The 27,888-nt window shown below is 37.0% G+C and overlaps 1 protein-coding gene and 1 pseudogene across 1 annotated transcript in view; both read left to right on the top strand.

The window, feature by feature from the left end:
* The window catches only part of FGD4 (FYVE, RhoGEF and PH domain containing 4), a 224,280-nt gene that overhangs the window by 139,935 nt on the left and 56,457 nt on the right, over positions 1 to 27,888 (top strand). Inside the window, 3 exon segments of the mRNA XM_037846493.1 lie at positions 9,181 to 9,333; positions 21,698 to 21,881; positions 26,259 to 26,766. Of these exon segments, the coding sequence (XP_037702421.1) occupies positions 9,181 to 9,333; positions 21,698 to 21,881; positions 26,259 to 26,766 (845 nt within the window).
* Positions 9,363 to 12,863, top strand: LOC119542031 (annotated as a pseudogene).

Below are 27,888 nucleotides of genomic sequence, written 5' to 3'. Positions count from 1 at the left end.
AAAGCCAATCCATTTCTGATATTTTGCAAAAAGGCAGCATTAGCAAACTGGAACACAGACCTAATTCAACATCCCCTCTTTGAGGCTTCATCTTATACTATAATAACTCTTTGTATAGCAGGACATTGACCTGCTCATTTCACAGATATCTTGGAGGCTGCATATTACTTGGTTGTCATGCATTAACCTCTGGGTGCACAGCAGTAAACAAAACAGATGTCAACCCTGCCCTCAAGAATTTTATGGTACAGTGAGTAAGAGATTTTTTTAAGTTTACTATAATCAGGTTTTCTTGGCCATGGCACTATTGACATTTTGGGCAGTATACCACTTTGTTATAGGGGCTGCCCTGTGCATTGTAGGATGTTGTGCAGCATCCCTGGTCTCTATCCACTGAATGTCAGTGGCACTAACCCTGCCAGTCATGACAATCAAATATCTCCAGAAATTTCCACATATCCTCTGATGGTCAAAATCACCCATGGTTGAAATCCACTGCTATACATAAATAATGTGTAATATATAAATAATACTTAAATATAAATTGTGATGGGTGCTATGAATGAAAACGACAAGGTGGTTTGAGAGGGAATCCCAGTGGCTATTGTTTCAACCCCACCCTGGACAAAGGTGGACAACAACCATTTTTCAACCCTCCCTGGACAGGGGCAGAGGCAGTAGAGATTTAAAACATGCAGCACTTTCTCAGGGCTTAGGGAGAAAGTTAATTGAAGGGCAGAATTTGCTGGGCAGGCCAGGAAAACTCACTTTGGGGAACTCTCACAGAAGTTCTCGGCATCCTTCCTGACCCCCTCCACAGGGTTCTTTGGAATGGGTCTGTACCCCCTTCATGGGTCCCTGGGCTTGTTTTGGCTGGGAAAGACTGGATTAGGAAAGCCCTTCCGGGGTTGCCCTCCTCCCAGAATTTGCCCTCCAGGCAAAAGCAGCATGAGACAATGAACAGAGTGTAAAAAACATGAAAAGAGGTGGACAGTCTGGGACAAAGGTCTGCCAGCTTCAGATACCAGGGAGAAGGAGGTTTGTCCCCTGGGAAACAGAAAAGGTAGCAAAACTCCTATAAACAGGGGAACTCCAAAACAACTGAGAAGCAAAAGCCCAGGACAAGACAGAGGCCCAGAAAGACAGGGAAAACCCTGCACACTGCATTCCCTTGGGCAGATCTTCCTGATAGGAGGGTCGAAGCTCAAGAAAATCTGTCTTATCACCAGCTGGTTACAAAACCAGTCAGCAGGCAGCCCAGGGAGTAAATCCCAGTGTTAACATTTTAAAATATTAAAATGTACAGTATGCTACAAAAGAGTGAAAGACAAAGATACAGGAAATGATGGCCCATCCAAAGGAAGAGAAAAAAATACAGAAAGCACCGATGAAGAAGACCAGAATGTGGACATACCAAACAAAGTCTTTTAAAAAGTGCTCTTAAATATGCTTAAGGAGATGAAGGAAAGTGCAGAGAAAGAACTACAGGATACAAGGAAAACAATGAATGAACAGTATGAGAGTCTAAGTAAAGGGAGAAATTCTAGAAAAGAACCAAGCAGAACTATTGGAGTTGAAGACCACAGTAACTGAATGACAAATGCCCAGGAGGGTTTCAGGTGCAGAATGGAGCTGGCAGAAGAAAGAATCAGTGAACTTGAACACAAGACCCTTGAAATAAATCAAGCTGAGGAACAGAAAGAAAAAAGAAATATTAAAAGTGATAGTAGCCTAAGACAGCTATGGGACACTATCAAGAATACCAGTATATGCATTATGGGAGTTCCAGAAGGAGAAGAGAGAGAGAAAGGGGCAGAAGGGATAATCAAAGAAATAATGACTGAGAACTTCCCAAACATAGCAAAAGATGTGAATATGCACATCCAAGAAAATCAGAGAATACCAAACAGGATGAACGTGAAGAAAAATCCACCCCACCATGTATTGATTACACTATCAAATGCAGAAGACAAGGAAGAGAGTTTTGAAAGCTGCAAGAGAAAAGCAATATATTGTATACAAGGGAGTTCCAATTAGACTGAGTGCAGATATCTCATCAGAAACCATGGAGACAAGACAGCAGGTTGAAATACTTAGTGCTGATGGAAAACAACTGTCAGCCAAGAATTTTATATCCAGTGAGACTACCTTTCAAAAATGAGGGAGAGATTAAGACATTCTGAGATAAACAAAAGATAAACAAAAGCTGAAGCAATACATCACCACTAGATCTGCCCTACAGGCAGTGCTAAAGGGAGTTCTTCAGACTGAAATGAAAGGACACTGGACAGTGGTTCAAAGCGCACCATAAAGGAATAAAGACCTGTGGTAAAGGTAACCATTTGGGTAAATATAAATGCCAGTATTGTATTATATTGTTTGGTATATAACTCCAATTCTTACTTCTTACAGGTGCTAAAATGCAAATGTATAAAAAGTAATGATAAATCTAGGGTTTGAGACATGCAGTGTACAAAGATATAAGTGGTAGAAAGTACAAAAAAATGATGGGACAGAGGGGTAGAGGAAAAGTATATATACATGCTATTGAAGTTAAGTTGGTAGCAAACCGAATATAACTGTTATATATTTAGGAAGTTAAATTTTAAATCTTTGGTATCCACAAGGAAAACAGATGAAAATATATCCAGATAAAAATGAGAAGGCATTCAATATGGTATAACACAAGAAAGCAAATAAATATAAAAGTAGACTTTAACAGAAGTGAGAGACAAAAAAGGTGTAAGACTTGGGAAGACTGAATAGTGAAATGGCAGAACAAGGACCTGTATTATCAAGTGACTTTAAAGGTAAATAGATTAAACTTCAAAAAGCAGAGATGGGCAGAATGGATAAAAAAGCATGACCCAACTATATGCTGTCTGCAAGAGACTCACCTTAAAGTCAAAGATACAAGTAGGTTGATGGTGAAAGGATGAAAAAAAAATATATCATGCAAGTAGTAACCAAAAGAGAGCTGGGCAGCTATGCTATTATCAGGTAAAATAGACATTAAGTCAAAAACAGTTACGAGGGACAAAGATGGTCATTGCATTCTGATAAAGGGAACAATTCAGCAGGAAAATGTAATGATTATAAATACATATGCCCCTAATAGCAGAGCCCCAAAGTATATGAAGCAAATACTGACAGATTTGAGGGAAGAAATTGACAGTTCTACATTAAAAGTAGGAGACTTGAACATACCACTCTCAATAATAGATAGAGTCTCTGAGTCAGAAGATAAATAAGGAAGTATAGAATTTGAATGCTACACTGAAACAGCTAGACCTAACAGACATATATAGAACCCTGCATCCATGCAGTTCTGCACTTAAGCAACACTTCTATACAGCAATACACGGCACTGAATAACAGACAGTCACCCAGAAAGTAGTTGTGCAGGGATTCTGACCCCTAGAGTCCATGTTTAAATTGTAGTCCACTATATAAAGGCCCTGTGACCATGGGCCTCATCAGTGAACTTCTACTTAAAATTGGAAATATGACAAGCTTAGCAGGATGTGTTTTAGCCCATCGAAGCAGAATTCTAACTTTTAACAGACCACAAACATTAGCATTCTTCTGGAACTTTATTGCCATCCTTTTCATCTGGATAGCAAAAAGTATTAAGAATTATGGAGCATGTTTTAGGGAAAGTAAAGTAAATCTTTCTAGTCTGTGAAAATGATCTTTCTTAAATTATTTTTGTGTTTTTAGAGGCTTTACATTTCTTTTATTTCATTGCACATAAACTTTGTTGTTTTTGTGTATAATTAAGAAAGATGCAGTAGTAAACGTTATTGTTTTATACTCTGTGCTCATCCAATTGTGAGAGCTTTAAAAAATATTGAATACCTAGAATTAACTAGCTTCCAGGCGTATTGTGAGTTTGTACTGCTTTTGAACTCTAAAGAAATCAAGCCATCCACTTTACCTGACAGTATTAGATTCTTTCACCCTAGAAGCATCAGATGATAATTGTGAAATTTTGGCAGGCCATGAGTATATTTTAGTTAGTGACTCTAGTAAATGTAAATAAAATTAGTTTACAATGAACTGAAATATTCAGCCAATTGCTGGGATTTTTTTGCTGCTGCTGTTTTCTTAAGGCAAACATCTAGATGGTTCCACAATTCAAAATATTTGCAAAGCTGCGGCTGGGTTGTAAAGAATATTACTTGGATAAAACCCCTTGTTTTCTTTCTTTTTTTCTGAACATATAGGAATTTTTAAACTGAAGGTTTCAAAATTTAGATAAAAATGGAAATGTTAGGAAATGGCCAAATCCTCATAATGCACCTCTGTCATTCTATTGAAATTTTCTATAGTTTGGACTCTAAAATAGCTACATATTTCTCGTTCTCAAAATTTAGACAACATCTCACATGAAATAGAAATTGCAGAGTGTAGACAAGTAGCAAAATTTGCTGAAGGCCTCCAGAATTCATTCATTCAATAAATGTTTATTGAACACAACTATGATACATCCTTAAACACAGGGAAGATCATTACCCTCCTGGAGCTTACATTCTACCCAGGGGAAACACACAATAAACAATAAACAAAACAAATAAATGATATAGTATGTTAGAAGGTGATAAGTGCTATGGAAAAAAATGAAATGTAAAGCAGAGTAAGAGAAGTGGTTATATGTTAAATTGGGTGGTCAAGGTAGTCCATATTGATGAGGTGCAATTTGAGCCAAGATTGGGAGAAGATGTAGCAATTACCTAGTAATTCTCTGGGGAAAGAACTTTCCAGCCGAGCCCAGCTCGAGCGAAGTCCGTGAGCTGTGCTTGCCTGTCTGAGGAACAACAGCACAGGGCCGGCAGGCCTGGAGTTGGGCAATAGGAGGCAATGAAGCCAGATTGTGCAGAGCTTTGTAAGCCACTGTAAGGACTTGAGAGTTTACTCTGAGCGAAACAAGGATCTATCGGAGAATTTTAGGCAGAGGAATCCCATGAGCTAACTCAGGTTTTTAAAGGATCTCTTGGGTCCTAGTTGAGAATATAGACTATACCGAAGAGGAGGGTAGGAGCTGAGAGATCTGGTGGAGATGCTAGGTGTAATCTGGTTAAAGATTATGATAATTTAGGCCAGAGCAGTGGTTGTGGAGGTGGTGATAGATGGTCAGAATCTGGAAATGTTTTGAAGGTACAGCCAACAGGATTTCCTGAAGGATAGGATGTGGGGTGTGAGAGAGAGGATTTCGGATGCTTGCAAGGATGCTGGCCTGAGCATAGATGGAGTTGCTATTAACTGAGATGGAAAAGGCCATAAAGGCACTTGGTCTGGGTGAGAGGTGGGAGATCAGGTGCTTGGATTTGTATATGCTGAGTGTGAAGTCACTGTTAGATGCACTCGTGGGGATGCTAAGTAGGCAATGGAATATATAAATCTGCAGTTTGGGAGAGAGGCCTGTGGTTGGAGATGTAAGCGTGGGATTCGCAGCATATAGATAGCACGAGACTGCATGAGATCATAAAGGAAGTGTGAGCGCATGTGGCTTGCGATGTGAACTAAGCACTAAGCCCAAGGCACTCCAAATTGAAAGAACTTTGAAAATGATTGCTTCCCATGTGAGAGATAAGAACTTGAGATTTCTTTATTTTTTTCTTCATGAAGCAAGGTATATAGATTTTTTTAGATCTCTGTGTAATATTCTTACTTGGTGACCTCCATAGATTTTTCTCTTTTTTATATAAGTAATCCGTAAACATATTTTCATTATAAAAGATTAAAATGACGGAGCTGTACAAACAGCAAAACACAAAAGTTCCCATTCATTCTCTCACCACACACCCATCCCCAATTTCCAAAGTTAGCAGTTTACAGTTGACCTTCGATACATTTATATACTTTAGAGGTATCTGATTTTTTAAAGAATGAAACTATATTCTGCAGTTTGCTGTCTTCCTTTAATAATGTCTTAGAGCTATCTTCCAATTTTCGTTTTGTTTTTCTGTTTTTCAGAGCTGTATATGTTGTGTAATGTTGCGTTGACTATCCATGTCCGTGTATCTTAACACACACAGGACTGTGTCTGTAGATTAGATTGCTGGAAGTGAATTCCTAGGTCAAAGGACTTTCATAAGACATCCATGAGATTTTCTTTTCTAAGATCCTTTGTGGTTCAATTATCATTTTTATGAAAATATTTATTATTCAGATTTAAAAGTTTGAGGAACTATTTGAAATAGTGATCTGAAATAAGTTTCCTGGCTATGGATTTGTTCCATAGAACAAATAGGGGAGTTTTTAAAGTAAACAAGGAAAACACTGTAGAAAAGTGTCTTTTCTTAGAATATTTTACAGCAGAGGAACTTGGGAGATACCACCTTAGTAAATAAGGTTAATATCACGTCATAAATGTGTTTTCATGCAGTGACATGATGCAACGAGAGGGGTGCATCGCCTCTGTGACATTCTTCCCCCAAACCCATAACCCCCAATCATGAGAAGACATCAGAGAAACCCAATTTTGAGAGACATTCTATGAATTACCTGACCAGTACTCTTCTAAGTACCAAGGTTGTGCAAAAACAAGTAAAGACTGAGAGACTGTCATAGATTGGAAGACACTAATGAGAACTAAATGCCATGTGGTAGTTTGGGCTGGATTCTGGAACAGGAAAATACAATTAGTGGAAAAATTGCTGAAATCTGTAGTTAAGTATTGTTCCAACATTATACCCTTAGCTTTGATAACTAAACTATGGTTGTGTAACGTTAGGGGACCTGCCTGGAGGGTATACAGAACTCCTTATATTTACAACTCTTCTGTAAATCTAAAATTATTTCAAAAGAGTGGTTTCAAAAATTATTTCTTTTTTTCTGGACAATGAAGAATGTCACCCCTAGAAAACTATTCTGGCTGTGTCAAATCCAAGAGATCCTCTTATCCCAATGGGTGGAGTCAGTCAAAATCTTCTGAGCTAGAGACTTGGTGCAGTTGGGAAAGATGTTATGGACAGGTATGCAGACATGGCCATAAACAAGCCCATACAGATGTGATCTGGACACTGTGGCACAAGATCACCCTTGGGGAATCAAGAACTGAGTGAAATCAAGAAAGAGTAAGTCCAACTTATGATGCAAAAGGGCCATGCTAGAAAGGTATGCAGGCTGGAAAAACATGACAGTGATCAGCAATGGTTGCGGAAGCCCAGCACAAAGTTTTGCAAGTGGCAGCTAAAAACCACCCTAACCAGTCTGAGGGAGTATCTGCCTCTCAGTATTACAACACAAAACATGACTATTGAAATGCAAAAAAAGACAGCCAAGTGAATGTTAAAGGTTAATAGTGCCATAATTGCTGTTTTGGGAACATCTACAGTTGGAACCGAAAGCCTTAGGCAGTCCCAGATGAGGCTGAATTAATGAAGAATATCTGTGGAGCTTCTGCAGTTTTTAAAAGGTTCAACTTAATTTTTCTCATTTAACCCATTAGTTGCCCCTTGTTATAGTTTTGTTGCTGCTTGACTGTGTAAATCAACTTTAAAGCTGCATTCTTGCTTGGGCAGGGTCTCATTTAAGATCATGTTACAGTATCCTCCTCTGATTTGTAGTTGGGCTCTGCATTTATTTCACTGGTTCTGCCCTGGACCCCAGGAGGTCCAGGAGGTCTTTAAGATGCTGTACATCTTATGCTATGTGACCGCTGTGTAAAAACATCCTAATCCCCCTTAAAAGGCTTACTGCTTGGAAAATATGCTGTGGATTTTAGGGATATACTTTGCTTACTTCACCCAGTTTTTCTAAGAGGGTAGGTAAAACCACATATTTAAACTTTGAGTTTTTGTTTCTTCTGTTTATAATTTTAATGATGCCTGTCAAATACTCTTCTGTAACTTTTTCATTCAAGGTCTTGGTTAAATTTGGTTCAACAATAATTAATTCAGCTGGCAGATATGCCCTTTTGGCCAAGTGGTGTCTGATGAAAAACCCATTAAATACTCATTTAATTTCTGTTTTAGCACTGGCTAACTAATAATTTCTCCGACATTTTGTGAAAGTGTTAGTATTTTTTCAAATCTATTTTACCAAGATAAATTTAAAGGGGAGCACAGAAAATAAAGTAATAGTGTTTTTTAAATTAATACTTGACTTATTTAATAATTAGTTTGAATTAAAAGGGAATATTTTTTGACTCAACAGTAAGTTGATTTGGTTTTTATTAGCTTCTCTTGTGCTTTGAAGAATAATTATGAACTTTTTATTCCTAACATTTGTCTTTTTAGATATCTGGATTCTGTAAAAATGAAACACTTTATGCTTATCTAGTTTCTTAGATAGCATACTTTTTTGATAGAAGCTTTATCTTTTCCTGTTTTCTCCTACGGAGAGTCCAGTCTATTGTTTAAATCACAATTTCAACCATAAGAGAAAGAAATTTAAGATATATACAAAGAGAAAATACTGATACATGACTTCTTAAAAAATTCTGAAATTCAACTATGGCTTTTTTTAATCCAAAATTAAACAAAATTGATGTGTTCCTTTTCATCTATAGCTCATGAGGTGTTTCAGTGTTGCTTTAAAGAACATTTGGGAGTTTTGAGTTCTAAATAAATGTGACTGTTATCTGTATAATCTTTGGAAAACATGGGTCATGGTAGTTTATATCATGGAAGCTGGCGTGAGACTCCGAGTGAGCTGGTGGGTGAGAGGTGTGTGTGTGTGTGTGTGTGTGTGTGTGTGTGCGCGCACGCACGCGCATGTGTGTTCATGTTCATTTCTAATGGAGCCATTCTTCTGGAGTTTTCAGCCCAGCTGTCAGTTGGTGCTTTACTGCTTTATTCTGTTGGGTTACTCAATGACTGGAAGCTGGAAAGGAACGCTTTTAAGGGATTAGTGCTGGGGCTCTGTAGCCCTCTCCGCCTACTTCACAGCAGCTGCATTCTGCCCTTTCTGCAGCCCTGTAAGGAAAGCAGTGTGCATGGCGCTGTCTTCTGAAAGCCTGCATTATGGTTTTATAAGGTTTTTAAAGCATGTGGGATGAAATCTTTCTCGGGAAAACTCTTTGTCAAGGCTACACACGGGGGAAAAAATATTTCTATGTCCAGTCTTGTAAATGTGACTGGTTTTGTTTTATGGAGTCAGAAGAAATTTAACTCACAAGACAGAATTGAGCTGCATCTCTGTATTTACCTGCCTTTTCTTTTTGAACTCTCTCAGGCAGCAGCAACTGTCCAAAGATAATTATAATTCCACCTTGTGTGACAAGCAGCACAACCACACTGGTTGATCGTAATGTATCTGAAGAAGAGGCTCAGGGAATAAATGGAAAAACGCCAGCGCAACACTCAGCTGCAAGTCCAAAGCCACAAGGTATGCTTATTATGGGTTTCAGAAGAATGATGACCACTAAGAAATAGTTTTTAGCTATAAAAAGGAGGAATTGAGTGCATTTATTTTTCAGAGAAGGGTCAATCTGCAAAACTTCTCAGGCAGAGTTGCTATTTGTTCTCCTCCTAGAACTCCTTGTATATTTCTGTTATGGTTCTTTGCACATTGCTGAAATGGTTTGCATGTCTTAAGGGGGAATGTGATCTTTTCATGCTTTACCCTTAACCTAGCCCAAGGCCTGACTTACTGTGTACATAAATGTGTGGCAACTTGAATAAGTATTTGGAAGTACTGTCAGAAAGTCATTATTACTTGCTTGCTAGATGTCATAGGATCTGTGAGAAGGATAATTCTAAAATATCACTTAATGTACTTGTCAAGAATGTAACATTATAATGTTAAGGAATTGGGGCTTGAAAGGTCTCTTAGTAAAGCCATCTACTGAAATTAAAAGTAAATTTTCCCTGGGGCGCACGGCTACCAGGTCAGGATTGCCACGGCGATGGGAAATTCAGTTACCACAATTGTCTCCAGAAGAGAGAACCTAATAAACAATAACAATGGATGAAATTGGGAAAAATATCAAAAAGACACTTTCAGGCCCAGATGGTATTATAGGTCAAAAAAAAATCCTTCATGAAAAAGAAAGTTCTTAAGCAACTTGATGGATTCAGAAGGCCGTGAAAAGAGGCCACCAAACACAACATCTTCAGAACAAGATAGATCACTTCATATTACAGATATCTGTGAAGTGAAGCATTACTTGTGTGGCTGCTATGTAGCTTTCAACAATTTACCAATCACTTTTCATATTCAGAAGGTCCTCTTTTGGCAACAACTATATGGAATCAAAACCCGGGATGCAATACTTTAGTTGAGGAGAGATGGATTCTGAAACTTGTATCATGGAATCCTTCCCCCATTAATGCAGAAGACAGATACACTGGCACGTGTGTTTGGTTTCTATGAGGATTTTACTTGCTTTCTCTGTAAGCATGTCAGCACTCCAGAGTTTGTAACTCATAGCATGGAGGCAGTACCTGCAGGGACAACAGAAGAAATTTTCACTCCATTTGAACAAGTTCAAACATTGCTTCGAGACTACAAGTATCATAACAAATTTACAAACACGTATCAGGCTTTCAGGGCACTGAAATCCCATGGAATTGGAGAGTATTATTGAGGCTTGTTGCCCATCCTTTTCCATAATGGCTTCAAGCAGTGTCCTTTTTTTGGCCTTCAAGTTCCCATTAAGGAGTATTTTGCCTACTGCTGCAATTCACAATGCTCATTTGGTCAGTGTTTTTATCTGTGGAGAGCTATAGGGTGCTATTGGGATTCTTGTTTTTTCCACTTACTGTTGTAAAAACTAGCATGCCATATCAGATTGGTGGGGGAATTGCAATCTTTCCCCAAGGTTTCCAAAAAATCTGTCTAGAATGGGAGAAAACTGACAAACCTTTTCAGAGTTGCCATCTGAATTTTACCATTGGACCCTCATATCTTGGGACATTATCAGTGTAACATGAGTTCATGTTAAAGGTTATATGAAAGAAATCATTAGTTAAGTGCCATTTATCAACCAAATAGACCTAAGAAGAATGAAGTTTGGCCTGATTCCTAATTGGCCACATACAAGTTGGTATCATAAGTCCAGGGTACAGTGAGCTAAGGACAAAGCTGTTTTCTTTTAAGTACCAAAAACAACAGAATACAAGGTTTCAATAGGAAAACTAAAGATTTTTTAAAAAAATCATTGCCCAAGAGCTTTAGGCCAATCTGATTAATAGCTGTGCATCTGAAGGCCTTTGACAAGAAATCTAGTCAAGATGATTCTTTTTCCCCACAACACTCTAACCTTCTATACGAAGCATAAGTGGCTATGACCAGCCAGAGAAGAGGCTTTCAGAGCCCGATGACTTCTTAGGCTTACTTTTGTAATCCATATCTTCCTTCTCTGATCTTCCGAGGAGTTGCAAAGGATAGTCTTCATTAAACTTGAGCACATACATATTAGAACATAGCAAAACAGAGAAGAAAAACAGTTTATTAGGTATAGGCTTTTCATGATAAATAGCTTTATATTCATTTTGAAAGTAAGCACCTGACTGTGATTTTATCCTGTTTCTATTTAGACATGATAGAATCAAGCCACTAACGAAAGATCGCATTTTACTTTCTAAGTTTGTAAGTTTTCTGTTTCATCCTAAATGTGCCCTTAAACCTTCTAAAATACCCTTATATTGATTTCATTTATTGTGTTGCCCAAAGATGGGAGATTTAAATTTTGTTACAGGTGTTTGATCCTGTTAAGAAGTTTCAGATTAATTGCATATAGATCAAACTCTGGTTAGCTCTGTTTCTTTGAATTGGTGCCAACAGGCTTTGGTTGTTTTTTGTTCTTTGAGTACTTTGTTGTGTTGGTAGTATCCTGTTCCCTTGCATTGTTCCTTAAACAAAAACACTTCCATAAAATTTTATTTTGGAAGGCTACTGATAAGAGCTCAGATTTTTTTTTTTTTTCAGGTTTCTAAATGTTACAAGGAGGAAAAAAACTCAAGATAGCTTCTACCCCACAGGGTTAGCTGTCTTTTTATATTACTCTTGGAAATAGAGATTTTAGGATTTTGACATTTGGGAAACCCAAGTTTATAATTGTGTTATTAAAATAATGAGAGTTTGGGAGCATAAGATTTATTTGAGTAGTTATTTTTAAATTTAGGAGTTGGCAATAGCCATATGGCATGCCCACTCCTTACTTAACACAGTTGAAAACATTTGTCAAAGGAATCAAATTTTAAAGTATTTTTTCCCAATATAAAGGCAAAATGACTCATATACCAATTAGATAAATAATAAAATGTGAGAATCATTCTGGAGAAATGGTTTATCACTTTTTAAAAAACCCCACTCCTATAAATATTATATAGTTGAATTATTTTCCAGCATCTGACATGGCCTAGAGAAATTGGATTTCTTATTACCAGTTTTTCATCATTCTAGATAACTGCATGGGAATATGTGCATATACCCACCAAAATAAAATCAGGGCCTCAATTGATAGTTTACTCAAAGTTTATGGGCCTACAGTCTACCTCTAAATGCGTTTCTACCAACTGTAAAGAATTAGGAAACATTATCAACATCTGTCTGGCAGTAATGAAGCTAAAGAGCTTTACAGCATCTGTTTGACAGTGTTATGCTGGAAATAGCAGTTTGTTTTAGAAACCAAGATGCAGATGCAGAGATTTCTGGAAACATATTTTTGACCATATAAATGTGAGTAGCATCCTTTGGCATATTAAAGTCAGGATTTGAAAGGACTTGAGTTTCAGAAACGAATGAGGAAGGCACCGCAGTGCCCGACTCTCATTCACGTGTGTGTTTGCGCACGCGCAGACATGTCTGGGTGGCCCAGGACAGAGCAGGTGAGTTATCCCAGGGTGATACCCTGGCCCTGGGAATGAACCCCACTGGGCTTTGCTTCTCTGGGCTTCTTTTTTTTTTCAAATTGCTGGTCATCACTTAAAAAAAAAAAAATTTTTTTTTCATTGTAATAACATATATAAAACACAAACTTTCTCATTTTAGCCATTTTTTATGTACACAGTTCAGTGGTATTATACTCACAATGCTGTGCTGCCATCACCACCATCCATTGCCAAAAGTTTTTCATCATCCTACAGTACTTTCTTTTTTTCTTTACACTCCATGCAGGTTATGGAAATCTAAGTTCTAATGCACTTTTGTGAATAAAAAGGATTCTAAGGAGACTGCTTTCGTTTCGGCTGTCTCAAATATATGACATTTAAAAACAATAAGTATTTTTATTGTTTTTAACTCGTATTTTTTTACTTCCTTGTCACTTTTTACATCTTTGAAGATCCTAAGCAAATACATTGTCAAGAATGGTTTTACGTATTGTCACAGCCCAAGCGGGCTTTTGTAGCCAAAGGACTAAAGAAAGCACCGGACGCGTTCTGAGACATGAGCTTTTATTATGGGGCTTACCTACAGGGTGGAAGTCGAGTCACGTTGCCCTGAATTCAGGAGCTTCTCTGAATGGATTCAGGAGCTGCTCTGAATGGTGGCGGGTTCTGCTGAATAAGCTGGTTATAAGGGCTCCACATTCCAATGTGTATGAGAGCATGGGGGGGGGGGGTCGGTCTTGTGAGGTGGGAGGGATTGATTGTAATCAACAGGGAGGAGGGGAGGATTCTAGATTATCTTGTAGATAACAGTATCTCAGGGAGTCTTGGGGAGGAGGTAGTTTTGGGTGTAGATTACACATAACACCTGATTTTACAAGGAGAATAGGTCAAACCTTAACTGATCTAGGTCATGCAAGCTGCTATGTGCAATCTTCAAGGCTCTTGGGGAATGTCCTGTGCGTGAGGTTCCCACATGTATCCTGTAGTCTCTAAATTTGGCAATAGTCTGAACAGAGCTTATAGTAGCCAAATGCTGTTAAACTTTAAATAAGTTTATTTAAAGTGTTATTAGTAAGTAAGAGATTCTAGAAATAGCTTTTACCGTCAGCATAAACTAGTAATTTTTCCAGTAATAATTTTGGAAAAGCAAACATGATAAAATAACTTCATCTGAAAAGCTTTAAAAGTGGCCTTTCTGCTACATGTTTGACACAGCTCATGACTGCAGGACACTTTGGGTTTTGCTCCCTTTACTTCATGTCTGATGCTGCCGGAAATATTTATAGATTCTGTATTTAGCACAATTAGAGGTGGTATGAGCCCTCAGGACTGCACCACAGACGAAACAACCTTTGTATGGTAACACATTTGTGTGTCTTAATTGTTTCATTTATAGGTGAGACAAAGTTGGTGTTTCGTCTCAATTGTCAGTATTCATCTTAACTTACGTTTGGTTATGTATCACATGCCATATATAGTGAAACATGTAATAAAACAGAATTGTATGTGTATAATCATCTTTGGAGACCTGAAATTCTCAATCTCAGTTATTATGGTAATACTAAGTATAAGGCAGTGCAATCGTGTAAGGAAATAATGGGTGGTAGAGAGGATATATGAAATGGGATCTACAGGGCTTCACATTAAGCCTATCATGTTGAACTAACGCTGGTTCAGTGTAGATAAAGTGCTGTAGTAGGAGGGGTTTGTAGGGTAAGCACTCTGGCTTGGTTTGTTTATTAAATTAATGAAATATTTCTGTATGTTTTTTCATGTGCAAATAAACGCCTATCAGGGCTTGAAAAGGCATTTGCCCTAAATTTGAGCATTTCTAGTTTTTAATGCTTTCCTTTTGCTTATTATTAAATATTATCTTGCCTGCATGGCTTCCAAATTACATGGGAATCTCTGTTTCCTTCCTTAAAGTTCCTTCATTAAAAGTTGTTAAGCACACAAAGCTATTTTTGTTTTGGTATTTTGAATTTTGTGGCTGTATGAGTTTAATGAAATCTCCAAGTGTTTCAGAGGTAATGTGCTTTTTTGGTAATTCTGTGTGGAATTGAGTTTGATGTTTTGTTTTCTTTTTGTTTTTGTTTTTGTTTTTTTTTAAAGTAAGCAGTCCCTCCTTTCAGGAATTGAGCCACCAAACAAAGGAAGTAAAAAAAAATGACAGAAAGCTTTGAACATTGTTATTTAGTGACCATTTTCTTTTACACAGAAATTTCCAGTGACCTGCATATAACTTTTAAGAAGCACAGAATTATAATTTTGATGATAGAAAGCAAAGCCGCTTAAAATATAACAGAAGCTAAATTATGTAATGGTTTAATATATAGTTTCTTCATCACAGATTTTTATCTGTAATGAATGCTGAACATTCAAGCCAACATACAATGGTGGGCATTTTCAAAATTAATGTACATTGGAAAAAAATCTATTTCTATTTTATTTTATATTAATTTGTTCTCTTTCCTGTTCTTGCAAAGACAAAACTGTTGTAGAGAAAGCATTCTAAAAGAACTGGTTTTATTCTTTCAAGTTCTTGCATCTTAAGGATTTCTGAAAGAGATATCTTTAAAACGACTTTAAAATGGACCCTTCCTGATTATGGTGTATTTGAATTCTTTTTTCTTGTCTCCACTAGCTATGTTCATTTCAGTTTCTTAGTCTTTAGTTGCATTAACACTAGTGAGTTCAAGAACACCAATAGTAATACTCCAAATCCTGATTTAAAAAAAAAAAGACAAAGCATGATTCAAAACAGATTTAATATAAACTGTTAATTTAAAATGTTTCTTTCTAATACTAACTTATATGGAGATTTTATTGCGTGGTGGTGGTGGTGGTATGGGGTATGGCTTCTCAGGCAAGGTCAAATAATTTGTGATTCAAATGAGCAGCCCATTCATGAATTTATAGCCTTTCCTTTTTACCATACTACTTTCTATAACATTTCTTGTGCATATAAATACAGAAAAATTTTTGGACATGATTTAAGACATTTTGTTTGCAAACTACATAATTTGATCTTGGTCATTAGAACTAAGCTAATAAAGATCAAATATGTTAAAACTATAAAAAAAGAATATAACTCAAGTTTATGTAATTGCCCAGATCAGAAGCAAGAATTTCGTTATTTATAAAGTCCTCTACCCCCTATCCTCCTACCCCAAACATTTGGTAATGTCTGGAGACATTTCTATAACCTGCCTTTTCCCTCACCCCTGTACTCCAATCTCTTTACCTTACTCTTTTTTGTTTTCTTCTTTTTTCTCTTAGTACTTTCTGATATTACAGGATTTACTTATGGTTTTTGTTTATTTCTTTCTTTTTGTTCATTGCTATACTCAAGTGCCTAGAATTTAATAGGTATTCAATAAATATTTGTTGAATTAATGACAAAATGAAAAATTTAAAACAATGCTTGTATAGATGTATAAGAATTTCTCTAGGATATATATTTTGGAAATACCAAATCTCTCAAGTGGTTTTATTAATTTATACTCACAGCCAAACTGTGTGAGAGCTCACTTTGAATTATATCCTCACTAGTATTTGGTATTGTCAGATTTTAAATTTGTGGTCAATCTCATGGGGCAAAGGTAGTATGTTGTGGATTTAATTTGCATTTGCCTGATTATTAGTGAAGTTGAACACTATTTTTCCTGTTCACATCCTTCATCCAATTTTTCTACTAGGACTTTTGGTCCTTTTAGATAATAATACATAAGAGCTCTTTATTCTGATCATTATTCCTATCTTAGTTATAGATAGTACAAATATTTTCTCTGGGTCTATAAGCTCCCGTTCTCCAAAAGGTATCACAGAAAAGGCGAGGGGAACTGAAGGGACCGGGACAGATTAAGGACATTGTTGCGTTTTAAAGTGTGTATCTTACTATGAAATTCCAGGTGGATGGTAAATGGATGTCTTAAATACAAACACACAAGTATTACACATGTTAATCCTGCACAATTTACAAATTGCTTTCATGGATAAAGTCCTTTTATGTAGTGTGCTTTAAATTATTTTTCAAATGTTTACTCCTCAAAGTAGCTGTATGTTACTTTTCAACCTTTGCTTGGAGCAGTAAAATTAAGTCACCAAACAGTTTTGTGAAATAGTGATTTTTCTTTGAGAGTTGAATCTTCCTATTCAATCAGAATAGGTGGGCTGGGACAAAGATGAGTGAGACTCATTTCCTGCTCAGGGAGCGCAAAGTTGAGTGAGACAAACAAACAGACAAGGGCGCCCAGTGTTCTTTTTTACTTTAGTTGCTCCTTTTCACTTTAATTATTATTCTGGTTATTTTTGTGTGTGTGGTAATGAGGGTGTCGGGTATTGATTTGGTAATGAATGTACAACTACGTAATGGTACTGTGAACAATCAAATGTACGATTTGTTTTGTATGACTGCGTGGTATGTGAATACATCTCAATAAAATGAATAAAAAAAAGTTGAGTGAGACAGCCATTTTTCAAAAATATACAAACCAATGTGACAAACTTCAATGTGAGAATGGTATGTGAAGGTTTGGGGTGGATGGGGTAAGGGAAGGGAGAAAGGATAGAATAGTTTGGTGAGGCTTCTCAAAGAGAGTTGATGACTGAATTGAGCTTTAGAGAATGTGTGGGAGTTTGCCAAGTGGACAAATCAGGTTGCCAGGGTCACTGAAGGCCTGAGAAGAACTTGGCATACTTAGGATGCAGCATGCAATTTAGTGTGGCTGGAACCTAGGTTTTACAGGGCACAAGAGGGTAGAGACGAGGCAAATAGTTAGCAAGTTCTCAAGAAAACTATTTCAAAAGAAAACAGACATCCTGCTGTGCTGGCTTTCCAACAGACCTGCTGTTTTCATTTAGATCTAGAGATGAATATCCAAATGTAAAAACAAGGTTTTTGCTAGCATGATTCTGAAATTGTTTCATATCCTAACAGAATGTATGTACTTGGGTGTTCTTATTCAGTGAAAAATGTAGTAGCCATTTTGGATTCAGAGTGTCTTTTACTTGGAAATCTTATCTCTGTAATTGTATGAAGTACAGGAAGTCTGTAGTTACATGCTAAACTAGCTGTCAGAGAGCTAAGGCTAAACCTAGAGATGCTTTTACATCTTTCCTCTAATGTGAAGTTACTGATTTCTAGAAACTTTGTAGTATCTGAAGAAAGAGCATTTTTAAATAAATAAATAATTGAAACATTAAGAAGAGGTGGAAGAAGAAGAATTGGAGTCTTAGAGTTTTCCATTTGCACAGTGTCTAATGATATGTCTTAAAACCATGGCCGTAGAATATTGCGTATGATGTATGATGTCTCTTTTCTTTACCCTATTGTAAAAACAAATTTGGGGGAAAACACTTTTATAAACATTGACTATTTATGTCTATTTTATAAAATCATGGGTTTCTTTACCTCTAGCATTTATTTAATTTTCTTTTTAGTTTTATGATAGGTCCTCAACAATCTGGATTATATTGATATGTAAGGAGGGGAGGGAAAACTTTTCTACTGGTCCTTTCCAATCATAATCATATATGTCATCAGTTACACATCATATATGAGAAAATAAATAGCTATTAAACTATAATAATTTTAAAGCAATAATGGCAGCCTCCCATTCTGCACCCAGGAGAGGATTTGCTAATTGATCATGATACTTTTTAGCCTAGTCTCTCTCAAATTCTTTTTGGCACCATAACAATTGATCAGAGTTTGCAATTGTCATCTCTTAGTAAAAGTAATACAACTGATATCACAAGCTGCTGGTGAAAAATCCATTTTGTAAGTATACACAAACACGATATGCACATACTATTAGTCTTTCATTTCTGTTGTTTATTTTGGATATAGAGTTTTAAATTGAAACATGGGAGCTAGGGATATGTGAGAGATAAGATGGCCTCAATTAGAGAAATAAGTGTGGGAAAAGACAAGAAGGAATCGAATTTTGACACACACTATACAGATATAATCGGGCTTTGTAAATAATTGTATAAAGGGGAGTAAAGTTAGAGGGATGAAGGAATTTCCCCATTGATTTGTACATCCCAGGAGAACAAGGAACTCTTCACCATTATATCCACAGTGCCCAGAACACAGCTTATGCTCAATATATATTTGTTGAATGAATGCTTCTGAGATGGGTGAAGAATGGTGTTACCCTAACAGAAATAGGGAACATAGGAAGAGGAGGAGCTAGTTTACAGGGAGAAGAAATAGTAAGCTTTATACATAATGAACTAGTGCTAATAGGACTCCCAGGAGAAGATGCCCAGAGAGCATTTGGAAATGCTGACCTCGGAGGACTCGGAGGACTGTAGAAGGAAGGTCAGAAATGCTGAGAGAGAGAGAGAGACTGGGCTTATCCTTATTAGCCCTCCACCCCACCCCACCCCCAAAAAAGACTGAAGTTTATAAGGGAAATGATATGTAAAATGAGAAGATGAGACAAATCCCTGGAGAACGTTTAGAGGACGGAGAAGGAAAAAGATGAGCCCTTAGAGATGTAAAGGATGAACGCAGTTTGTTGGTTTCCCAGAAGCTATGAAATGTGGCCATGAAGAGAAATTTAGTTTCAGTAATTTAAGATATTAATTCCTTGGCTGCTGCTGCTATTTCTTTTGGATACAAAGTTTTGAAATGAAAGATGAGATCTAGGTTTTATTTCGGAACTGAATTTTTAGCAGAGTAAGTAAATAGTTTGCAAGGTGTATTTCCTTTTGAATTCTGCATTGGATGTTCCTAGCTTGTTGCTGCTTAAGTTGGGGAGTTGAAAGAATCATTTTCACTAGTCATTATGTCTTTTGAACAAATTATACATTATTTTTATTCTAGCAATAAATGATTAACAAAAGAGCATAATTTCCCTCCAAGACATTGTTGCTGTAACTTTAGCCATTCACGTACCATTTTGAAAATTTTTTTCCATATCCATGTACCATTTGTACTCTTTTATTTATATAATATTTGTTGATTTACAGTACATATGGATTATCTCCAGGCTCTATTAAATGCCTCCTCTGTACTTCTAAAATTCATGTGTACCCAAAACTCACTTATATTAGCACTACAGACTGCCTCCCTACTAGAATATGAGCTCCTTGGTGATGCATTAATTAATTAATTCCTTTATGTATTCAACAAATATGAACCAAGTGCTCATATTTTCCAAACACTGTGCAGGTAGTACTATAAATATAGTTATGATCAAAACAGGTATGTTCCATTTCCTCATGGAACTCCAGCCATGTGGGGCAGAAAATTTGAAATCTATAATGTATTCATTATTTTATTACTAATTTATTGTTTAATAATTATTATTAATTACTATGTAATAAATTATGTGCTCTTTGAAGTACACGGTGCTATGCAACAATTTAAGAGCAGGGCGTATTTTAGATTGGGAAGGTCCATGGAGTACACTGTGAGAAACTGACAGGCTGAGATGTATCATCTATTTGAGTCTAATACAATGTCTGGCACGTAATACATAATTTTCACTGAGAAAAACTTGGTAAATGGTTACTTTATAACAATCATAGAACACAGACTTAAAAGAACATATTCAATTCCTTATTTCAATATTCTAGTTAGAAATATTGAAATTATTCCTAATGTTAAAAAAATTTTTGGACGGAGATTTTCCTGGTTTAATACTTTAGCAATTATTTTTTCTAGAAAGGACAATTTCCCTTAAATTAACAAATATCATACTTATAAGTCCCTTCTGTCCCAATGAATATTATACTAACTATTTCTTTTTAACATATCTTAGGATTTACTTTCATTTTCATAAAAAGGAACATACCATTTTTTCATTGGGATTTTCTTCTTGTTTATGTGGAAAGGGAATTAAGTGAATTAATTGTTCCTTCTGATAGCTCATTTTGATTACTTTTTTTTCCTTTGTGACAACTTGGTAACTAGCGCAGAAATTATGATATATACGCCAGTGAGCATTGGGCACCTGTCAGCTAGCTGAGTTTAGAAGAGATGGGGTACCAGAAAACCAGGATAACCAGTTGGGGGAAAATGGGGCATGTAATTAGGAGGAGACATAATTCCCCACCCCTCTTCCAAGGAATAAATGAGAGAAAGGCTTTTTAATAAGCAAACAATTTGTGATATATTGATGCAAGCCACCTGTATAACATAGCAAACAATAACAATAGAACTTCTGTATCCTTCCTCTGCTGGACTGATGATGAGGAGCAGTGCTGATAATGAAAGGAGACAGAGTCTAGGTACCAGTCCTGAAATCAAATTAGCCTTGTTACCCCAGTCTAATCATTTAACCTTGCTAAGCCTCCACAGATGTAAGATGAAAATAATGGTACCTGCCTCCATGGACTGTAAAGTATAAAATTTCATCTAAAATCAGATAAGGTGCTTTTGTTAAACAGAAAGAATGCAAGATTAATGCAACATTATTTTACTGTTGTTGTTTGTTGTTTTGTTGGCTTTTATGTTTAACTTAGTAGCTCTGGATTCTGTTATATCTGTTTTCACTCTGTTCAAAAATCTTTGTTTAGTAAGCAATGTATTACTAGGATTTAGTTTCAGATTTAGCACTGCCTTTTCCCTGTTGAGATGAATAACAGCTCTGTTATCTCTAAATGAGGTGGGAATGCTATAGCCGTATGTCAATCCCTTGGTGTTTAATAATTCTGTATTTAAAATGAATTAAAATTAAAAGAACGACATATTTTGGACATGGGATTTCCATGCAACAGAGAAGAACTATCCAAGCTAAATATAAAGTTCCCTTGTTCAAGGTTCAGGATAAATTTGAGAGACTTCCCCTCTACAAAAGCTTAGTAATACGAAGGATATTTGTACTCAGGCCACCAGAACTTTATTGTTAAAGAACCAAATAACAGTGAAATACTGAAATCTATTAATTCTTTTTCTACAGTGCCTCCAAAGCCATTACATCTGCAGAATTCACCTTCGTCCAATATACACCAAACCCCCAGGCATAAAGCTTTATCTAGTGCAAAACCAAGGATGGAGGAAGTTAAACCTGCCTCTGCTTCTTGTGTCTCAAAAGAAAAACCCAGTAAGGTATCAGATCTCATCAGTCGCTTTGAAGGAGGCAGGTAAGAGTTACTTTACAATGGGAGAAGGCAGAGGGAAGAAGAAAAGTGACTTTTGAAAAGGATGATAGCCATCGATTACCTAATAAAAAAAATTAGTATCGTATTCCATTAAATTTGATAGGCCTTTAGAAAGACTACATTTTTAAAATAAAATAATCTTGCCCTAATATGAACTGTCATATACTATATTTTGCTGTATTTTGCCTATGTGCAGCGCTCTATGTCACCAAATTGTTTTCTTTTCTATATATGCACTAACTCTCATTTCCTCCGTATCTGTGTATGTCATGTGTGCCACTGGATCCCTGGACTGGAGAGGCAGGGAGGTTGTCTTGTTTGTTCTCTGTCTATCCATGTGACTCCTTTGGGTGTGCCCCATTCTTGTGGCTCTTTCTTCTTTCTTACTCATTTTTTTTGTGTGTGGGTCTTCTACACCTGTTCATTCCCTGCTTCCCCTCTCCCTAACTCCCTATCTTACAGTAGGTTTGTTTATGATAAATTTCAGTTTTGTATTTATTAGGTATAGTTTTGCATTCTTTCGTCCTAATATTTTAATAGCAGGTAGATGAAATGTTGTATATATATCACTTATAAATAAAAACAAACCCACATAAGTTGCTTTTTTTTACTTATATGATCCCCAATTGTTTTATTTTCTTTGATAGAATTCCCATCATTGATTTAAACAGAATTTTTAAAAAGAATGTTATACAAAGGATTTAATTTTATGTCTTCGAAAGTCTACACATTGTTACAGAGAATGTATAAACTTCACTTTCATCTATGAAGCCAAACATTTTCATTCATTCCAGTATAATATTTGGGAATATTTTCCCAATAAATGATAGTATTTATTTGCAGGATTTATTGTTATTTATGTAATGGCTCATAGTAGTTCTTGGAAATATTTTCAGAAAAAAAAAAAAAAAAAATCCTATCTTCTGGAAATTGTGACCAGGTACAAAAATGCACTGTCCCTAATTGAAAATGGGAGTATATTTAGTAACAAGTTCTGGAGAAAAATAGTTCAGAGGCCTTTCTTCATTTCATTGCCAATCAATTGTGGACGCTTGGGTCATAAATTTAAACTTCAACATCCCTCTCTCTGAAGTAGGATTCATATATGATACCTTTTCTATCTTAAATAGTAGTGGTTTTTGCTAGAATGATTAAATCAATTTAAAAATGTTTTTGCTTCTCAGGGTAATCTGATTCAGTAATGTAGTGTGACCCTAGTATTTACAGATTCCCAGGGTCCTGCCCAGTGACTACCTACTATAGAGAGGGGCTGCAGTCCTGGTCCTTATCTGTAGGTGTATGCCAGAGCCTGGATCCCCAGATTTGGGGGTGGGGGTGGGGGAAGGGTTAATGAAGCCTTGAATGGGTCACTGTTCCAAAGGCTGAATCCTCTAACAGTCATGATTTTGCATTGTTTTAGGATTCCTCTCTGTAACATAAAATGTATGCGGCACTCTGATCCAACTTATTAATATCATTTTCCAAACTTCACAGATCCAAAGCCATTTCCTAATGCAAAGTCTGAGTCTGATCTGAGGAGAGAGGATGAAAAACAGCCACACTAATCTGTTCCTGTGCTATAATTTATCTGTAACAGTTTAAGCAAGTTTGCTCTGAGTATAGATAGGGCATATTGTAAGGGTTTTTGGCAAGTCTGATAAAGGGACTCCTAGCAGAGTCCACTGCCAATTATGAAAAATAATTACAAGCTTTGTTGTGAGGTTTTACTGGTAGGAAATGGCCTTAAAAGCATCCAAATGGGTTAATGTTACCTTGGGTCTAGAGGACTTTAGAGGGAAGTCGGTGTTTCCTGTTGAGTGATGCCCATGTGCCTGCAGTATAGCTCTGGGTTGTAACTCCAGTCATCACAGTTTAAACTAGAACCTTGTGGAATAGCAGGTGATTCACCGGGCTCTGAGTTACCACAGGAAGTTGACAGGAAGAACCACGGTCTTTTAGAATGGGATCTGGTCAGGATGGTCATGGAGGGCCACGCCACACTGCTAGTACGCGTTCCCCATGTGTTATAGTCTCGCTGTGTACAGTAAATAATCCAAGTAATGCTGTTTTATTAAGATGAATGATTCGGTGGATATATTTGGAGCAAGTTGATTTTTAAAATTTGTTTTTTTTTTACTGAGGTTTCTTTTTTTTGAGAGTAAGAGAGACTAGTTTTTTAACCTATGAAAGACTTCAGGATTTTAGAAATAAGTAACGTTTTCCCACAGAACTGAACACTTCTCCCCATAGTTTGGCATCCACAAAGCAGCAGAAGTCTGCTAAGTCCTGGTTCAACCACTATTACTAACCCCTCCCTCCCTTCCTTATCCCACCCTCCCACAAATATCCCTTATGACAGGAAATTCCCAGCTTTCATCCAAAACTATCCTTTCTAAAAGTCCTGACCATGCCTAAAGTTTGGTTCAGAAGATCTGCTGAGGATATATGATGTGGACAGGAAAAGGAGGACACTGTGGTTCAGTTCTCTAGGGAGTGCCTGGGAAATTATCTAGGCCAATGGTATGCTCTTCTAGAAGGCAAGTATCAATAGAGGAGGGTGGTCACATTTATTTTATTGATGGCCTCCAACTTTTATGTATGACATTTTCCCTTACTGATGTTTTCCTTTTCTTCTTGAGGTACTGGGCTTCACCTGACTCTCTCTTCCTCCCGTACCTCCTGCTGGTATTCCCTGCTCCCATTTCTCCAGTCAGGATCAGCAGTGACTGGGAGGAGCGGAGTGGAGAGACAGGGTGACAGGCATCTTCCCATTGTCTGGGACCTTGCTGCTCCCGCCCCCATTCCTTTCTCCCGTTACAGTTCTAGTGTTCAGGGGAGGTTACCAGCCCCGGATTCCTCCCCACATTTTGTCCCCAGCCTGCTTGCCTGCTCCAGATTCCATCCTTCATGTTCCATTGTGTCATAACACAGACTTGAGGCCAAAGGCTTTGGGTTTGGACTTCTTGGTTTGAACTCTGGCCTTATCACTTGTTAGCCATGTGACCCTGGCCATAGAACACATTTTTTCCTAAGCCTCGACTTCCCTTTTTAAGTGGTCTCTATTTGTGGAATTATTATGAGAATGACACAAGATAATCAATGTGAGAACTTAGCATAGTTTCTGGCACTTGATAAGTGTTTAATAAATGTTGGCTTCTATTATTGTATTATTGTCATGATCATCATAATCACAGTTATTCATTGCTCATCAGCTATTTGTTGAGCAATTCCCATGTGCTAGGAGCACTGTGCTAAAGAGGTGGGCATAAAGCAGAGAACAAGATAGTCACAGTCCTTGCTCTCAAAAATTTTTGGTCCATATTTATTTCTTCTCTTTATTAGGTCATAGAAATCTCTTAAAAACTTCAGCCCAGATTTTTGTGTTTTTCCTAGCATCCCAGATTAAAGTGCTATACAAATATTTCCATAGAAACCTTGTTATATGTTAGCAGTTAGGTTCTCTAGTCCTGTGAGGACCATATATAATGTCAAGTTGTAAGCAAGACTTTAAGGGGAAATCAAATGTGGAGTTAGTGGTGGAGTGTGCTATTATAGATAGAATAATCCAGGAGGGCCTCTTTGAGGAGGTGACACCTGAGTAGAAACCTGGATGATGGGAAGGAATAAGCCACACCAATGTTGTGGGGAGAAATGGCCTAGGCAGAGAGGATAGCAGCTGCAAAGACCCTAAAATGGGCATGCTGGTTTCTCGGGAGACCAGTGTGGCTAGAGCACAGTAGTGAGGGGAGAATGGAAGGAAGTGGTGGCTAGAGCATGTAGGCTCTTGTAAGTCATGGTCAGAATGCCAGATTTTTTCTTTAGGTGTGCTGGGAAGCCCTCTGAGAGTTTTGATTTCTATGACTAACTTGTGGAGACTAGACTGGAGGGGATCAAGAGTGGCAGCAAAGATACCAGTTAGAGGATAGTGGAGTATGCATAATAATGTTTTTGAGAATACATCCTGATTTCCAAACTTTTTGGAGCATGCTCATAAATTGAAAGAGACCGTACGTCCTTTTAAAATGTTAAGAAAGTAAAAATCTTGGGGAAAGATGATAGTAAGAAAATATAAATATATTTCTCCCATCTTAGTCTTTACTAGCTAGCCACATATTGATACTCAACCCAAAGAAATGTTTCAGACCCCATATGGAAAGTTCAGGCCCACCATCTTTATTTAAAGGAATAGAATCCTAAGAGACTGAGAACTCCACTGAAATATTCTAATCATGCTTTCAAAATCATCAGAGAAATAAAATTATCTTCACTAAATATAGCTGTTCAGCTGGATAAGCTTGACTTTATTCTAGAACTTTTCCATGTAAATTTCTCATGTATCCTTTGTATTTTATCTTTTAGCTCATTATCAAATTATAGTGATTTGAAGAAAGAACCTGCTGTGAGCTTCAATGTGCCTAGAACCCCAGGAAGGCATGGATTGACAACTACACCTCAGCAAAAGCTCCTCTCCCCGCACCTGCCACGGAAGCAGGGAAATGATACAGATCAAACTCAGGGTGTACAGACTTTTGTGGCCAATGGTGTAATGGCAGCACAGAACCAGATGGAATGTGAGGAAGATAAAGTGGCCACTCTTAGCCCAGATACTCCCGTTCAAGCTTCTGAACTCTTGCTTGATGCTAACTTGGTGAATGGGAAAAAAGATGAAGCTACTGTAGACCCTGCTTCACCTACTACAAATAGCTGTGATGGGAATGCTTCTGACAGCGACTGCAGGACTCCACCTATAGACCTGCTCATGCTGGAAGAAGGAAGGGAAGAAACAGAAGCCAAGGTGGTACAAGAGAGGGAAAACGGAGAAAGCCCTCTGGAACTGGAACAGCTGGATCAGCACCAAGAGATGAAGGTAACGTGTGAGGCTGGCTGTCCCGTTGCTGTGTTCAGACTCTTTGTTTCATAGCAGCCGTGAAATTAACGAGTCAGATCACCCACATCATATGAACAGCTTTCTAGCTCTTGCTGCTATTAGCCAGTTTCCCCAACTCTCTGAAGAGGTATTTTACTTTTTCCTCTTGTGTAGTTTTTGTTGATATCTCTGTTGTGATTTCAAGAGTCAATAGCATGGAGACTTTGATAGAGGAAAACCACAAACATGTTTTTACATAGAAGAAAATGTTTTTTGATGCTCTAAACATTAGGGTTACATCGCTAAAACTTACAGCTTAAGAGGAAATCATGTAGTCTTTATCAGAAGTTTCTAAATCTAGTAAAAGAAATAGTAGTTATGGAAGAATTAACTTGCACTAACATGTTTCTTTTATGGACAGATTATTCAACAGCTTAAATCTATAGCTCTTTCCAGGCTTCTATTTTTTTTTTTTTTTTAATTTTCTCATTAACTGTCAATTTTATAATGAATGGTCTAATCTCAGAGTTAAAGATGATCTTAGTTCAGTAGCATTTATAGATGAGAAACAGTCCAGAAAGGTTATTTTCCAAGGTCATGCTACTATTTGAAAGTAATCATAGCCTAGAACTCTTGTGCCCTGACTCCCAGACCAGTTATGTATCCCTGATGCACAAACATAAATGCCTAAATGCAGGTAATGTCAAAGAATGCAGCAGTCATGGGTAATATATCAGAGAGTGGCAGGACTGTGGCAAACTGGAAGTGCATATCCTTTCTAAAGCATTCCAGGAACCACCTGCATGATGTTTCTGCCCATGTGCAAAAACTCAGCTAGTAAAGAGCTGATTTGCTTGTGAAATTTATTCATAATTTACTCCCATTACATTTTTGTTCTATATTCATCTTAGTATTATGTTTTAGAAATATTAATAAATCTGACTTTTACAAAGTACTTGTAATCTTTTAGATCAAAATGTAATATGTGTCATCGTAAATTTCCCTAAAATAGAAAGTTTAGGACTCTGGAGACAAGAAAAAAAGTTTCCCTTGCCCTCTCTTATCCATTATAAATAACTCAATTGTAGATGAATTGAAAAATTGATCATCATAGGAAAATTT

The sequence above is a fragment of the Choloepus didactylus genome, chromosome 8 (assembly GCF_015220235.1).
Source record: "Choloepus didactylus isolate mChoDid1 chromosome 8, mChoDid1.pri, whole genome shotgun sequence".
Taxonomy (NCBI): Eukaryota; Metazoa; Chordata; class Mammalia; order Pilosa; family Megalonychidae; genus Choloepus; species Choloepus didactylus.
This window is presented reverse-complemented; position numbering and strand designations above follow the sequence as displayed.